The 17431-nt window shown below is 35.4% G+C and overlaps 2 protein-coding genes across 2 annotated transcripts; one reads left to right on the top strand and one right to left on the bottom strand.

Moving 5' to 3' along the window:
* Positions 1 to 697: 697 nt before the first annotated feature.
* On the top strand, positions 698 to 7804 carry TRO (histone H3K4 methyltransferase TRAUCO). Its single transcript, XM_006856057.4, has 2 exons — positions 698 to 1796; positions 7380 to 7804. The coding sequence occupies exons 1-2, from the start codon at positions 752 to 754 to the stop codon at positions 7661 to 7663; spliced, it is 1329 nt and encodes a 442-aa protein (XP_006856119.1). The 5' UTR covers positions 698 to 751; the 3' UTR covers positions 7664 to 7804.
* Positions 7805 to 13251: 5447 nt separating this feature from the next.
* LOC18445932 (pathogenesis-related thaumatin-like protein 3.5) lies at positions 13252 to 17431 on the bottom strand. The gene is made up of 3 exons (XM_006856058.4): positions 17021 to 17431; positions 16272 to 16655; positions 13252 to 13882 (listed from the first exon to the last, which is right to left on the bottom strand). The coding sequence occupies exons 1-3, from the start codon at positions 17064 to 17066 to the stop codon at positions 13608 to 13610; spliced, it is 705 nt and encodes a 234-aa protein (XP_006856120.1). The 5' UTR covers positions 17067 to 17431; the 3' UTR covers positions 13252 to 13607.

The raw sequence follows: 17431 nt of genomic DNA, 5'->3' as shown, positions 1-17431 counted from the left end.
AAGTAGGTTTTTTTACGGCCTAGGATTTATGTCAACAAATAAAGCCTCATCTCAAATTTTCATATGGAAAGCACTTTCTCCCGCAAAAACATATATGATAGATCTAAAATCAATTTCCAACATTGATAATGAAATTTGAAACTAAAAAAATTTTCAATGTGGATCTATAAACACGTAGGTTTTAGGGCAAAATAAATGGTTTAGATAATTTGATCTATAAACACGTACGTTTTATGGCAAAATAAATGGTTTAGATAATTTTTCATAATATACATTATTTTTAGAGCTTAAAATCCTTATTTTTTAGTACTTGGATTGCCATTTTCCATGAGTTGAGAGGTGAGGCTTTACTTATTTCGACCGGGATGCAGCCTTATAGAACCATTTTTACAAAAAAAAAAAAAAAAAAAACACTCTCTCCCTTGAATATCTAACAAAAAAGACATCCCCAATATTCCATAAAGGAGCATCAACAATTCAAAATCCCAATTTTCCTTTGCAAATAATCTACTCTATCAAGATCTCCACTAACATTCTCTCTCTAAATTCTTACTCTCCCTCTCTAAATTCTCTCTCCCTGCCTCTTATCCAAGCGTCGCGGCGTGCACGGATAAGAGGCAATTCCAGCGCTTAATTTTGAACTTCGAAGAGAGAGAAGAAATCAGGAAACCAAAGACTGATATCTCTCTTTCTCTCTGTTGCTGCTGTGCCTTGCTAGAGTACAGTCTTTCATGACCTTCTCTCTCTACCCATGGACGGCCCCCCCACCATGAAAGAAGAACCAGAAGAAACCCTAAACCCATTCCAAAAACACATTGAAAGCATAGGAAAACCAGACGCCATTGAAGAAGCTCCAGCCCAAGAAGAAGAAGGGCGGCCCCTCTCATTCCAGGAACCGGAAACCAAACAGGAACCAGAAGAAGAGAGAGCTTCGGCAAAGGAGGAGGAAACAGAGAAGGAAGTGAGGGATTCAGAAGAGGAAGAGAGAGAAACCGAGAAAGGGCCCGGAGAACCAGTAGAAACCAACGTCAATGAAGAATCACAACCAGTTGTACCAGAACCAACTCCATTGGAGGAAGAAGATGAAGAAGAAGAGGATTTAGGGCCCCATGCTTCATCAGACATTCAAAAGAACATCACCCAAAAGAGGAAATCTCTCTCTTCGATTGATTCAAGCTTCAAAACTGAACCTGCAAAAAGGTCCAAGAAGCGAAACAATGTGTGGGCCAAATCAAGCTCTAGAAAGGGAGGAAAGAAGGGGAAAACCAATGGAAATTTAGCAGATGACACAGCTTACATAACCCCAGTTCCTCGATTCCCCGATAAAATTGACGATTCTCGTGACTTGAAAATCTGTTTATCAAAGATTTACAAAGCTGAGAAAGTCGAATTGAGTGAGGACCGGTTGACTGCAAGCAGTTGCAAAGGCTACAGAATGGTTAGGGCAACGAGGGGGGTCCTCGAAGGGGCCTGGTATTTTGAAATTAGGGTTTTGAAGCTTGGGGAGAGTGGGCACACAAGGTTGGGGTGGTCAACTGAGAAAGGGGATTTACAGGCACCAGTTGGTTATGATGGGAATAGCTTTGCTTACAGGGATTTAGAGGGAAGCAAAGTTCACAAGGCTCTGAGAGAGGTTTATGGGGAAGAGTATAAAGAGGGAGATGTTATTGGGTTCTATATAAATTTGCCTGATGGTGGTCTTTATGCTCCAAAGCCTCCTCATTTGGTTTGGTATAAAGGGCAGAGGTATGCTTATGCTGTTGACCCCAAGGATGACCCCCCAAAAGTGATACCTGGTATACAATTTTATCTTTATAACTTTTTATTTACTTTTGTCATTAGTTATGTTGGTGATTTTTCATGTTTGTGATAGATGCATTTTGTTGGATTTCTATTTGAATATTTCTATATTAGAATATCTCTATATATCATTTATTTGAGGTTGGTGGGTTTTGGGGAATTGGTTTCTATGTTGTGATTTTGATTCTTTGCTTTGTTTGTCTACTCCGCGATACACAAGAAGCACATAGAGAAATTACTTAGAGATATTAAAAGGAGACTGAGTTATGGATATATTCTTTCCTAGTTGACTTAATTACTGTACCACTTATGAGAAAGAGATGCACCTTAAAGGAGTTTACCAAATTTTTTTCTTTTTACCCTAGAGTTAGTGACTTAGTTACTTCCACCACTTTCATTTCCTTTGGAGGAACTGAGCAAGTGTGGATTGAAGATTCCTCTTGGAGTTGTCAATGGTTAGTTGTTGTTTAGTGGCTGCACCTGATTATAATCCTCATAGATGACAATGTTGTATGTGTTTTTCGCTATTTTTACCAAGTTTGAGTGATTTATGTTTTGGACGTATGCATTTAGGTATTCTTTACATTTTTTTTATTTTCCACCATGCTTAGGATTTTCTTCCTCATTTGGCTGGGAGGAAGTATTTAGAATACTACTTGAAAGAAATCTTGATTTGCAAATAAGTATAGATGTATCGTTTGTCTCCCTATATTCTCATGGCATAAGTGCACCTTTTAGACTTTCCTTCCTTTTAAGCAGTCAACTGATGTAGTCTCAGTTATGTACGGATTTGGAACTATGATTCATCTTGGTCGAATAGATATCAACATGATGTGTGGAATTGGAATGGCTTTATTGGTCACTTTTTTCTTGGTTTTAAGGAAACTTATTGCGAAGAGAAGACCGTTGCTCATATTGGTTCTTTGCTCCCTAGGGGATGGTAGTTTAGGAGGGTCATAACTTATATTGACTCGTTCCTTTTGTTGAGCACTTGAGGTGTAGCCATAAGACTCTGTATTTGCATGAGGCCTATTTTCTTGTTTGTACTTCCTGCTATTAGGATAATATTGTTATTTTTCCTTTAATAAATATCCTTCGTTCATAATCAAAATATATAGGATACATAATCTTATATCAAATTGTGTAGCTTGTACAAGAGTCGCTAGCTTGTACTAGAGTCACAAATGCGATGCATAGGGATGGAGTCCATCACAAAATTCTTTAGCCATTCCTGTCTAGTTATGGAGACATCAATCTCATTTACATGCTCAGTAATATGACCGAATGAACTGTCAATAAGTCAATAATATCTTCCATTACATCCATTACCGTCAATAGCATTCTTACCTAACATCCTACTTTGCTGGTATCATTCAACAAATCATCCTTGTCATCGATGGCAGCACTTAGCTATGAGTTTTAATTTGAATTTCATAACTTCATGAATTGGTACCATCCTTCATCCTTAAATGGGTTTCATGAATCAGAAAGTTATTATCCTTCTCTTTATTCTTAAATCCGAGAAGATTGCTGAAGACAAATCTTTTGAGAGAGAGTCACTCTTTCCATAAAGAACCTGACATGAAACTTTATAGACAACAGAGGTCCATTAGCAGTGCCTTCACATGGTGAACTCTAAACGGATCAAAGATTGTGATATATCCTTTTCATAGCACAGTAATTGAAAAGATGATTGATGGTCACCATTAAAAAGCCCTATTCTGTTATTTTGGTTCTCAAACAATCCTCACCCTAGGTGAATCTTCCAAAAGTAATGACACTTAGTCAGAGGAAGCTTATCTTTATTTTTTTTCCCCTACATTTGGTTGGTACCATATCAGCCACTGGAATAAGGATTTGCATAAAGGATATGAAATTCATTACGATATTAGCTGATGTTTTCATGACAAGGGTGCTTGTTTCGCCAAACATGTATTGATGTGTTATCTCCATAGGAGAGTGAATGACCCTTCTCTGAGTTTTTTTTTCTTTTTCTGACATGTTGTGTTGATTTTATTCCTTTTTCTGAATATTATGGCATACTCGACATTTGGTTCCATTTTATGAATTTTGATTGATGTACTATCTACGAGTCTTTCAATGAACTGTATCTATCCCTTTGATCAATGCTTGTCATCATACTAAACCATGCCCTCACCAGGCACACTGGTACCCAATTGATCCTTTTTTGGTTCCAAATTTGGGAGTACAATCAGTTGGGCCTACTTTTGTGGTCAGAGAAAGAAAAGAAGTTGGTATAATCGAAATATGGTACTTCCTCTCTGTGAACAACCAACATGCCAAGAGAGGCTAATATGGTACATTGTTTGTCGTATGGAACTTCTGTAATAACTATCAGCCACTAACTCATTGTAGCCATGTCTGATAGTTAAATCCTAATTTATGAACTCTGCGACCAACCAATTGATCCCCCACCCCACCCAAAAAAAGGACTGTTTTTTTGTTAGACTTTGTTTTTTTCACTTGATTTTTTTAAAAATTTTTAGATGATGTAATATTAACAAGTCGAAATTCTGAACTGTGTTTTTATTGAATCAGCAACTCCCGTATTTTGATTTTTACCTGATGTGAGAAGCATAATTATATTTCTGTACTTACTCCTTCTCACTTCTCAAAAAAAAGATAAAAAGCAGAAAATGAGGAATACTTAGGGGTGTTTGTCAGGCTCTCAGCTAGGCTTATATGGAGTGAAAATTTAATAAAGCCCAAGGTTATGATCAACTCTAATTGGGTTCCCCAGCCAGTTATAATTTATGAAGCATTAGTCTGTTGGTATTTCTATCATCTTAACAAAATAAATTGAAAAACCTTCCCACGTTTTCCCTACATTCTAGGTCAAACTTGATATTGGTATAGCCATATAGGCCACAGCATGACCAATCATAGTGTAATTCAAAGCTTAGGTGTGTTTTTTCATTTCCATTCAAAACAATTGTCTAACATTTAGTCACACAGTCGCATGTTTACAGTAGTTAGAAGAGGCTTTTTGTCATGAGAATTGTGGCCCGTGCCTTCAAGATTCATCCCTGGAACATTTATTTTGTCTGGTCCATGAACTATGCGAGGATGGCTGGTAGCGCTGAGCCTAAATAACCCAATGTTGGGTGGCTGAATGATCCCTGGTAAAATCACCAGTTCAGAAAAATGTCAGGTTGTTTTTCCATTTATTATTGGATGGCTTTATTCAGCTAGTGTCGATAATGAATCATGAATCAAATGTCTTGGCGTTATATATCTTGGTGGCCTCTGGGTTCTTGGCAAAGTCTTACATTAGTATCCATGAGTGACAACTCACTCTGATTACTGACAAGTGTTATAATAGACATAAGGGGTAAACTCCTCAAAGTCTTATTATGGAAACTTTCTTAAAGGAGGCCCAGCAAAGCCTCTTAAGCGATGGGAATTCCTCGAAAGAGATTAAAGATCCTAGTTTGTGTTCTTGTGCTATAATATTAAGTAGTTGGATGACGTAAGTTTGGATCATTCTAGTCTGTTTTTTTATTACATAGTAACAAGTTCGCGAGTAGATTCTACGAACCAAAAGATCTGTACCGAACAGCATTTTTATACACAATTAAATATCCTAGTTTGTTGTCTTGTGCTATAATATCAAGTAGTTGGATGACGTAAGTTTGGATCATCCTGGTCTGTTTTCTTATTACATAGGAACAAGCTCGCTAGTGGATTCTACGAACCAAAAGATCTGTACCGAACAACATTTTTATACACAATAGCAACAAGATTCACTTTTGAAGTGATACTGTTGGTGATATCCTGATGGGAGGATTCACTTTGAAGGGATGGATAGGTTGTGTTTGACCTTTGGAGAGGGTGTTAACAAGACAACTGAAAAGAACTGGGATAGCTAGTTCTTGTCATCTTTGCTGCTATGATAAAGAGGGAGTGCAGCACTTCATTTTCCGATATGACTTCCCTGGAGAGTGTGCGCCTTTTCTGTTTGACTTTAATGATACAAATAACTTCTAAATATTAGGAAGTTATCAAGATAGTTTTGTTGAATTTGGCAGTGGATTGCTGACCTATAGGAAACCCGTGATCTCTTTGCAAAATGGGTTGCCTATTTTGAGTAGCCCATTTTGGTTTCTGGATGTTTGGGAAACTAATAGAGACATGAAATTGACTGCAGTATGGAGGACTGTTTGTGTGATGACAAATGAAATTATTAAGTGCTTCAGGAATGTGGCTGATATGGGGGGAGGATTGCTCTTTGGAAGGGTTTGTTGCATGGAGAGAGATTGTCTACGGGTCACATTTGCGAATTTGTTGGGGATAGCTACTTCATATTGCTACTTTGTGGGGCATATTGAGGGATAGAAATACTTATATTTGGGGGGTAAGTGTGTAAATGTGATTACTCTCACGTATGTTATGTCATTATTGATCAGCACATGTAGGAGGGGCTTGTTCTGTGGTGCTTAAACTTTGATATTTTGTACAAGTTGTAATGTTTCATTCAAGCTTGTGCCTTGTGCCAATGAAGAGGCAGACGGTATGTTGAAAGAAGGATGTTTGGGGCGCTTTCAAGATTGTTTCGGGAGGCCTTGCAAGCTGTTGAACTTTTGGTGTTAGACTGTACCTATCATATTTTTCTTAGTTCATTTAGAAATAGCATTGATAATAGTCGTCTTAGCCATTATGTACCACGAATATTTCAAACATGAAAAATAACTTGAGAGTGGGGTGTTCTTATTGCTTTGGGGAAGAATTCCTGGCCATGCTAACATCCCAACTATAAAAATACTGCCATTGCCGTAAGTTAAGTTCAGTTTTAGTCAACAGGTACAGATCAGTTTGCTGTTAGCTTTCTGTGTTCTTATTGAGTGTTATCCTGAATGTCTGTCTGGGTGGTATGTTATGCAGTAAATTATAGTTGATGAGCTAAAAATGTATATTTAGTCTGCGCAATGCCTGAATCATGACCTCTTGCATAACTGTTAGTTTTTACTCACTCTCTCTATCTCACACACATGAATACACTGTCAGTAAATTGTGAAATTTAAAATCTGTGGAACTTATTTTCATCTCTTAAATTTCATAGTCATGCATTGCTGTTAGTATTCTACTTTCTTATTCAGTGTGACCTTGAATTCCTGTCTAGGTGGGTACATGGTGTAGTAAATTATAGATGATGAGCTGAAAATGTATGTTTAGTCCGCGCAATGCATGAATTATGGATGAACAGGGACACCTCTTGCATGAATGTTAGTTTCTACTCTCTCCTTTTTCATTAGTATACAACCTTCCATTCCTCCTCTCTCTCTCCATTTCTAACATACCATATCCCATTGTATAGTTACTGTTAGTAAATTGCTAAATTTAAAATCTGTGGAACTTACTATCATCCTCTTAAATCTTATAGTTACAGTATTACATATTACTTGTATCCTTGATTTGCCTCAAAATGCATGACCAAACAGAGAATGCTTCTTGCTCTCTCTAAACATAAAAATGATTTAAGTTAACCAATTGATGCAATCTTTGAACCCTGTGACTTTGGCCTTCTTCGAAAGTTTCAAGTGGTGAGTTTTCTCTTGCAGGGAGTGAGGTGACCTTTTTTAAGAATGGAATATGTCAAGGTGTTGCTTATAGAGACATTAATGGAGGAAGATATTATCCTGCAGCCTCAATGTACACTCTCCCTAACAACCCCAATTGCTCTGTGAGATTTAATTTTGGCCCAGATTTTGAGTGTTTTCCTCAAGATTTTGGTGGTCGTCCAATTCCAAGGCATATGATCGAAGCACCTTACCATGGATTCGATGTGGAAGCTCTAGAAAAGGAACCTGTTAACGAAAACGGCCATTCTGAGAAAAGAAGCTAGAAAAGTAAATTTTATTTTCTTACTTTTTAATTTATGTTTCTTTCAGATAGTGGGTGCAATTTTTTCAAACTCGAAATTGATTCAAGTTCTTGGAGAACATTCATTCCATAGAAAAAGATGGGTTGTGTGTGTTTGAGCTCACTCCTGTGACTCTGCTTCCAGTGCTCTCTCTCTCTGGGTGAGTGGTCTTACATTGCTCCTCTCTCCCTGTGTTGTAGGTGATTTGGGTTAATTTTTTTGGTTATTCTCCATTTCTCTCTCTCTCTCTCTGTGGGTTGTGGCCGATTGATCTCATTTTAATGAGTCTCTCTCTTTTTGTTGTGGGTGATTTGAACTCATTTTTTGGTTATCTCCTATTGCATTCTCTATTTCTCTGGGTTGCTGGTGATGAGCTCATTGTAAGGAGGGAATTGTTTACAAAGGTACCATTTATCTTTTGCTAAGGAGGTTATTGTCCTTAAAATCTCAAAATGGGTGCTTGAGATTGTCATTAAAATAGACACAAAGTTCCATAAAAATTTATGGTATTCACCAGTCACAAAAATAAATGCTCTCTCTCTTTTGGTACGCCTATTCTACTCTTATTTCCTGTGGCATACTCGGTGGTCGTCAACCCAGTCCTCCTTTCAATGACTATTCTGCCCTTCCTAATTTTCATTGAATTCACAAGAACAATATGAATTCTCTGTACTCTGTACCCAATGTATTATATTAAATGTAATATGGTCCTGCAGGAGCAGATGATGCCTTTAGTCCTTTGGTTAAAATCTTATATATGAGTATTTTTAGGACGTAGCGTCTTCATCATAGAAACCAACAAAAAAGGAAAACAAATAAAAATAAAGCCACCCTCAACACATATGTGATGGGAAAGATAACTATTGAATTGAGAATGTACATAGTTTAGGCAATATGGAGATTCAATTGTTTTTCTTCAAAGGAAAAAGTTTGTATAATAAGGTCACAACCTTATATTATAGAAGTAACGTGCCCTTAAAAATTCCTGTAAAAACTGGTGTTTCGAAGGTAGAGAACCTTCCAATTGATCTCTCAACCTCGTGATATATGGATCTAAAAAAAAAAGAGTTTCAAGTCATAAAAGTAGTGTACTTTATATAACAAGATATTCGGACCGTCCAGTTTCAAGATTTTCAAGTGTTTATAGATTTGTACAATCTATATTTTTTTTTTAGAATTTTAAATTTCATAAGTAGGGTTGAACATGGAGTTTCAAGTGTTTATAGATTTACACGATTTATACTTTTAAAAAAAAAAAATTAAATTTCATAATTAGAGTTGGACATAGAGTTTCAAGCCATTGTAAGGTTTTTAACACCAAAACTATATCTTTCAGCAGAATTTAGAGGCGTGCCTTAATTGTATAGTATGAGGTTGATACCTTATACAAACCTCACCTTGAAGGAAAATACTCGGGTCTGTAGGAAGCCCTTTGGTATTTTCTACGAGGTAGTAATTGTAATTGTATAGATAGATCCCAACTAAAGGGAAGTTAAATGAAAAGAAAATTGTTTGGTGCATTCAAGCCTCGGAGATCTGCACTGTCCACCAAAACCGGGTACCATAAATAGTAATCCTTCAAAAATAGTAAAATCAACCGTTCAAATATATTCTCAAAAAATATAATTTTTTAGCTTTTAAAATTTATTTATTTTTAGAGATTAATAATTTCCATGTTAAAGACTATATATTTCTTAAAATTTATCATTATCATCATTTTAGTATTTTTTCAATTAATTAGGATTGGCTATATAAATTATGGTTCTCCATTCTGCTCGATTAAAGACCATGTTTTAAGTGAAGCCATAAATCTCCATGTCTGATCAAATTTTATTTCAAAAATACATTATTAAGGAGTTTTTTTCTATATGTGAGTCTATGGACTCATAGAAACCGTGTCCTAAATGAAATTCTTATAAATTTTCTGGAAGTTAGCCTATTTGAGTTGTTCCCGCAATTTTTGTAGGATTTAGATAGTTTTGATGCTTAACCTTTTTGTGCGGGAGACTGTATAAAGCCCGATGGGCTTTCATGTAGTATAAGAGATTTTGCTTTCTGTTTCACTCCAAATTTTGTTTTGCGCGCATCTATTTTTCCAGTTGACAAAAAAATGAATTTTTATAAAAGATTGAGGGTAAAATTACTAAATTTTTTGTGAACATTGGGTAGACTCTAGAACTTATTTATTTTTTTAAAATCAGAGCATCAAATTTCAGCCCAAAAGAAAACGATCAAAGTACATGTTTTGGAGGTCGACCTATACTGTAGCTTTAAGTTCGATAGCCTGTATAATCTTTTCCTTTGCAGGTCTACGATTGTTTTAGAGGGAGAGATATTGTGTCTGTGTGCTAGACTTCTTTTATTTCTTTTATAACCTTTATTAAAAATATGAAAACTTTTTAATTCAATCGTAAGATTTCTGGCATTGCAAGTACATCGCGCGAGGCAAAATTTAGAGGTGCGGCTTACTGCTACAGTATAATAGAGAACCTTATAGCAAACTCACCCATTATTAAATGGGCTGGTTTTGCCTCGACGTACTCTATTCGCTTAAGAGGTGCACGTGCACTATGCTTATCCAAGGGCCAATAATTAATCTTATTTTTTTATCTTTAGAAATGGTATTAATTTGAAATTTTGGTTTTAGGTTCATTTTTATAAATAAGATTGAATAAAATTAATAAAAAAATATTTTAAATAAAAAATATTGACCAAAATAAATTTAGATGTACTTGCCATTTTTTATTTAAAATATTTCATTATTATTTTTATGTAGTTATATTTATAAAAATACACCTATACTCCAAAATTCAGATAAATATATTATTTCAAAAATAAAAATAAAATATAAGACTAATTTTTAGCCGTTGGATATGGTCATACGAGATCTCAACCATTGGATGGGTGCTTATGCACCCTTCCACCCGTCCACATGATGTGGATGGGATATTTTTCCTTGTTGATCTCTTAAATTATTTCAACAAGGAAAAAGTTTATACGAGGTATCAATCTTGCAATATAAAAGTGAGGTGCACCTCAAAAACTATAAAAAAAGGTTGTTCCGACGCATAAAAGTCATATACTTGATCATCTCAATGTCAAGATGTCGTCATCATCATAAGCAGATTTCTTTTATGTTGGTTGCCTATTAACACAACCGACGTCTTTTACTTGGGCTTGAGGCAGGTTAAGGGAAAGTTTAAAGTCATCGCCTTTCTTTGATTACTCAACGTCAAGATGTATGAATTGAAAAAAAGAAAAGATGGATTGGAAAAAAAAAGGATTCCCAAGTCTTACAAGTAGTGCATTTGGTAATATATTATTTGGAACACACATTTTTAAAAGGGTGTGGTTTGTATAGAGCCTAGGCTCTAAACATTCAAATTAGAGCCTACCTTCAAATAGTATCGAGAAATGTGGTTTCAATACTGAAAATCTTTGTGATAGCCTTTAACTATATTTTTATATTTATTCATAAAGTTTAAAGCTTAAAAAATAACATAGATTGACATATATATGAACACTTGAAAATATTGAAAATTGAAGCTAAAAAAATGCGTTACAAAATACACTATTTTCAAAACTTGAAATCCATTTTTTTTCTCATATCCATGCATCTTTTGAGCATCAAAACAACCTCTTCTAGTGAAAGTTTTGAGAAAGGCTCAAATTTGATTGTTCAAAGCCTCGGCTCTACATAAACTTTTTCCAGTATTTATAAACGTGATTTGCACCTTTTTTTATGCTTTCATGAATAGAAGTTGAAATAGATTTCAAGTCATCATGATGGGTTGGTGATATAAAATCAACCCTAATAATTTCAAAAAAAAGATATAAATCAACCCTAATAATTTAAAAAAAAAGATATAAAATCAACCCTAATGAATTTCTCTCATTATTTGAGAGTATTTTGCAAGTTATAACCATAATCGCCAGCCAAATAGGGGTGCTTTTGGACTAAGTATGTCCTGGGCAGAGGGAGAGAGGGCGGTAGAGAGATTGGTTGGTGAAGTGCAGGGATGAAGGGGGCGGGTAGGAAAAAAATGAAGAAGGCACTCACAAAATTTAATGGCTAGGGTAACAGTAGTTAAGTCTTTAAAACATTTATTTATTCTACTAGTATAGAAGTAAAAAAAAACAATAATTGAGTTACATATTTGATACTAAAAATATGGGAGCATACTTGAAATTTCATTTTAGGGCTATCCATAATTTTCCCTTGTTAAAGTTTTTATGTCCCATTCAAACTCTTTCCACAGTGATCTCCTTTATTTCTTGTCTCCACAGACTTCTTCCTCTCCTGAAAACGAAAGCAATAACCTTTTCCTGCAACTGTTTCTTCACGAGGACAACATGCATAACAACAAACAAACTACGTGCATGCCCAATCAAAACATATGTCCTTTCAAAGCATCATTTATTAGTACAAAAAAAAATATGTCCTTTCAAAGCATCATTTATTAGTACAAAAAAAAAGAGCCTCCTAGGAAATAAAATGCTCAATCTCATCTTGTGATGAATAATAATAGATAATAAATTGATTAATGTGGTTTATATAAACGGTCAACCTTAATTCGCACTTTTAAACCTTGTTGAAAGATGCAGTTTTGGCATCAAAAATCTCAATTTCATGCTTACAAGGTGAATAGGAATAGAGAATCATCAATCTTAAACTATTATAGGAAGGCGAACTTCCAAATCCTGTTGGAAGATGTTTCGATGCGAGATTCCTATGGTAGCCTGAAAAACTATTTTTTTTTTGTCTCAAATCAGCGAAGTTTGGTGCATCCTTGTTCATTTTGTCTTTTTTTTAATGCTGTAATCGATGCTACCCAAGCAACCATCCAATAAAAGTTCTTGATATTTATTAAAACAAAACAACGTACATCGAGAAGATCTATAACTATTTGAAAATCTTAAAACTACTTGTCTCTAATTATGAAACTTAATGCTTCAAGATCTACAACCACTTGAAAATGTTAAAAATGGATGTCAATTTGACAATTTTTAAACATTTTTCGATACATTTTTGAAATGCACCCTACTTCCAAGGCTTTATATAAAGGGAAAAGTTTATATAAGACTGCACCTAAAAAATCCTTCGGAGAATGTTGTGCCAATGTTGAAAAACCCTCTCATCGATCATCTCGACATCGATATGTACGAATATGAAAAAAAAAAAAATAGGTTGAGTCCTAAAAATAGTGCATCTTGCAATACATTATCTAGACCATCCATTTTTAATATTTTCATATGTTTATAGATTTACTTGATTTTAACCATTCTTAGATTTTTAAAATTTTATAATAAGATATGAAAATAGATTTTCAGACAATCCTAAAAACCTTTTATATCAAAATTACATGTTATAATAAAATTTGTAGGTGCGCCTTAATTTGAAGGTTGAAGGTCCACACCCTTATATAAACTATTTTCCAAATTATTTTCACTAGTTTGAAAACCGGTAGACAAGTTCAACTCAAGGCACACAGATAACAAAGTTAAAACCCGATGCTGAAACCCCCAAATCCCCATTTGTATTCCTTGTCAAATCCATCACCACTGTGGCATTTATAACCACATAATCCCTATCTCCATATTTACTCCTTGTATAAATTAGCAACTACACCACATTATACCCACCTTACAAAACCATAAACCAAAAGAAAATAAAAAGGATAGCATAACAATTAGACCATGTAATTTTGTTACAAGAAAAAGTCACAATCATACTTAGCCGTCAGATATGAAACCGGTAGTTGTGTCAATAAATACGCTTGAAGTATTGTGCAAGAAAATGGCACACTCAAGCATAAAGAGAAATGACATGCCCGACCCGACAGACTAAAGATGATTATAACCCTGTGTGTACAAAAAATGATAATCCCATTGTAAATGCAATCCTAGGCCCAGAGTCCTCATGAAATTAAGGGCAAAATGTAACGACATAGTCCGAACCGGTACACGTGCGAGTACTTGATTCATCATCGTAGGCGTAACTATACGCATCAGGACAGGCGGTCTTGAAAATTTGAGAGTACTTGGTTGGTTTGCATGTGGTTGGAGAACCATACGCACCCGTGCAACAATACTCTGGTGTATTGAACGCCATACACGCACTCTTGCATGCAACTGTTTGACCACTTTGCCCCTTCAACACCAACTCCGTTGGGCATGTTGTCCTTAGATCGGCGGTGCAACCTGAGTGTACCGTTATTTCAAAAAAGGCATAATGTCATAACGGGTGTCGCAGAGTATATTATTGTGTGATGGTGAGAGCCGTTATAATGGGAAAAGGGTGAAATATAAGGATAATCGAATTGTTTTTACTATCTTTTTTTATAAACAAAAGTGACAATTTGTTAAATTTCATAGGTGATTTAACGAAGACTTATTCAAGATCATTTCTCTTGGGATGGGATGAGACTGGGCTCTCAGATTGGGATCAACTTTAATTGATAGATAGAAATTAATGGAGGAAGTTCGTTTGCCTTATGATGAGGGATTTGTGGTATGTTGTAGTTTTACGGATTTTATAGTGAAATTTGGGGGAGAATGGTTGGATTTTGGCTAGAAAGTCGGCAAAATAGGCTGGAATATGGTGGTGGGTTTCTTTTTTTTTATTACTGTAACCTGGAGCCCATCGTCACCTCTTATAGTTTTCCTGCAAGCGTGATCAGGGTAGTGTAGTTTACCGGCGAGTAGGTGAGAGGGGAGATAGAGAGAGAGGGGGGTTTGGGAGGTTGATCAGGGGAGAGAGAAAGAGAATCATGTCAAGAGAGAGAGGGGTTTAGAAGCAATGTATTTTTTAAATTTGTTTGGGTAAAAAAAATTAGTAAAAAATGAATAAAATATGCTTAAGGGGTTAGGAGATATAATAGAGTGAATGGCTATGTAGTAAGATAGGTTTTGCAACCTGAGGTCAATGGAGAAATGAAAGTTGAAAATAGGGTCTATAGAGATATTTTCGCCTTTATTTTGTGTACATGGAGGCTATAATCATTTTCACTTATTAAATGTCAAATTGGATGAGTTGGGTTGAAGCACAAAGTCCAATATATATTTTTTGAACTATCTTTATGGAAAAATATACAATGAGATCATTTATCTTTGGTACAAGGTGGTCACAATTAATCTTGACCATTGAATGTGAACTTGGGTGGCTATATTTATTACATTGACCAAGCTTAAAGTTCAAAAGAAATTTTGTCGAATATTGTGACACACCAAAACTAACTGATTTCATATCGGATTTATATAGAGCCGAGACTCTAAACAATCAAATTTGAGCCTACCTCAAAAATTTTACTAAAAGAGGTTGTTTTGATGCTCAAATATCTTCAAATTGAGCATCTCGACATCAAGATGCATAGACATGAGAAAAAAAATGGATTGCAAGTTTTGGAGATAGTGTATTTTGTATCACATTTTTGGACCATCAATTTCCAAAATTTTGAAATTTTGATAGATATGTCGATGTACACTATTTTTGAATTTTAAAAATTTATAAATAAATACAAAAAATATATTTTAAGGCTATCACAAAAATTTCCAATATTGAAATCACATTTCTCAACACTATTTGAAAGTAGGCTCTAAATTAATTGTTTAGAGCCTAGGCTCTATACAAACCGCACCCAATAAGTAATTGTGACCTTGTATAAAAGGTAAATGCTCTCATTGTATACAATCCCCTATAGTTATTCAATTAAATTTTTATAACCACACATTTTGAAATTTAAATGATAAGAATGATTGTGACCTCTATGTACAAAAGATAAATGGTTTCTTTATAGACAACCCTTTTAATAAATGAATTGAGACATCAATTTGCTCATTAAACCACATTAGAACTCCCATTATAAAAAGGGATTAGAGACCATAAGGTCATTTACTACCTTAGTCATTATGTATAAAATCTTAGGAAACCTTGCAGCTTGGGGTGTGTCATAAATTTTTTTTTTTTTAGGGTATTTTGAATTTTATCAATGCCTTAGATCCAATGGACCGATTTCACAAATAATCTTATTGTATATGGTTCATCCACAAATAGCCTTTTAATCTATATTTTAGAAAATAACTACATATATACTTTCTAGGCAAATTATAATAAAGTTTTAAAAAATAAGTCAGTCTCAAAAAATATAATGGAAATGGTTCTCATCAATTTGTCAATGGTCATTTCTCACCTCATGCTTAATCCCATAATAAAAAATTTAAATGGGACTTTATACAATTATACCATTTACCTATATAGAGGTCACAATTACTTATAACCGGCCGATTCACAAAGTTCGAAAAAATATATTTTGAACTTTGAGCTTAGTCAATGAAATAAATACAATCACCTAATTTCATATCCAATTGTCAAGATTAATTGTACCCAATTTCATATCCAATTATCAAAATTAATTGTGATTACCAACAGTAAATAGTTAAATTGTGTATTTCCCCAATTTAAATACTTGTTTTCACTTGTGGTCATTTCAAAATTTCAAAAATCTCTTTCACGATCAAAATGGTTTTTCTAACGCTATAACAGCTATCATAACGGTGATATCGACCTTTTTTAAAAAAGAAACTTTTTTACCTGCATATTGACAATTCCCAGTGCCATGAACTGCGTTCACACCCATGGGAAGATTGTACCCATCGACGAGGCTAACATCGTAAAAATCCATATTCCCGATGGTAAATTCGGCAAGAGTGACCGGCGGCTGGCCTCCGGCATTGGGATTGCATTGAAGAGAACCACAGTCGCCGGTGTCGCATTTTCCTGCCCCTGAGGCATCGAAACTGCAATCCGTGCGGCCCCAAATGCGGCCAGACCAGCCGGTGGGAGCGGAGAGAGAGGTGCTGGCGCCAGACGCGAGATAGAAGCCACCAGCCGGAGTGATGGTGCCGGCGCCGGAGAGGGTGGCAGGCCACACCCCGTAACCGCATTTGTTTACGATGTTAAAGTTGGCGGCCGAGGCTGTAGAGGAAATTAGAATATGGGTTAGAGAGAGACAACTGTGGTTTAGAGAGAGGTTTTGGGTGAGTTATTCAGTAACTTAAGGAAAGAACGTGGGTTAGAGGGAGAGAGAAACTAAAATTGTGGAGAGGGAAAGAACGTGGTTAAAGAACTGTAACTTGCGTTCATGAGAGAAAGAGAGAGAGGGAGAAACTAAAATTGTGGAGAGGGAAAGAACGTGATTTGGAGAGAGAAAGAACTGTAACTTGCGTTCATGAGAGAAAGAGAGAGAGGGAGGGACAGAGACATTAAAGTTCAATGTGACTCTGTGATCGAGAGAGCCTTACAATGTGTGTGAGTAATGGAGAGAAGAGAGAGAGACTTACCCATTGAGGCAGTTAGGAATAACACAAAGACTTGAAGGATCGCCATTATAGAGAGAAAGAGAGGGGGTCTCTTCTGCTGATATGACGTTGAACCAGTAAGCAGGCCAGAGAGAGAGAGAGAGAGAGAAAGGTGGTTACAGAGAGAAAAAGAATCAGGAGAAATGGGCTTAGCGTGTACCAGTATTTATGAGGTAGTTTGTGTATGCATTTATTTGGTAACAAAGATATTCGCTCTTACCCCATTGCCAAGCCATAAAACAACCCTAATTTTAGCCTCGGAATGCATGCCAAAAATTCAATCTTATTCTCAGATATTAACAAATACGTGCGACTCAATAATAAATGATATCAACTGCTTACCATTTATGATTAATTTTTTATAAATTAACCTTTTCTTAATTATAGAAACAA

The sequence above is a fragment of the Amborella trichopoda genome, chromosome 13 (assembly GCF_054954075.1).
Source record: "Amborella trichopoda isolate Santa Cruz 75 chromosome 13, AtrichopodaSantaCruz75HAP2 v2.0, whole genome shotgun sequence".
Lineage (NCBI taxonomy): Eukaryota > Viridiplantae > Streptophyta > Magnoliopsida > Amborellales > Amborellaceae > Amborella > Amborella trichopoda.
The sequence above is the reverse complement of the archived record's forward strand: the minus strand, read 5'-3'. Positions and strand labels throughout refer to the sequence as shown.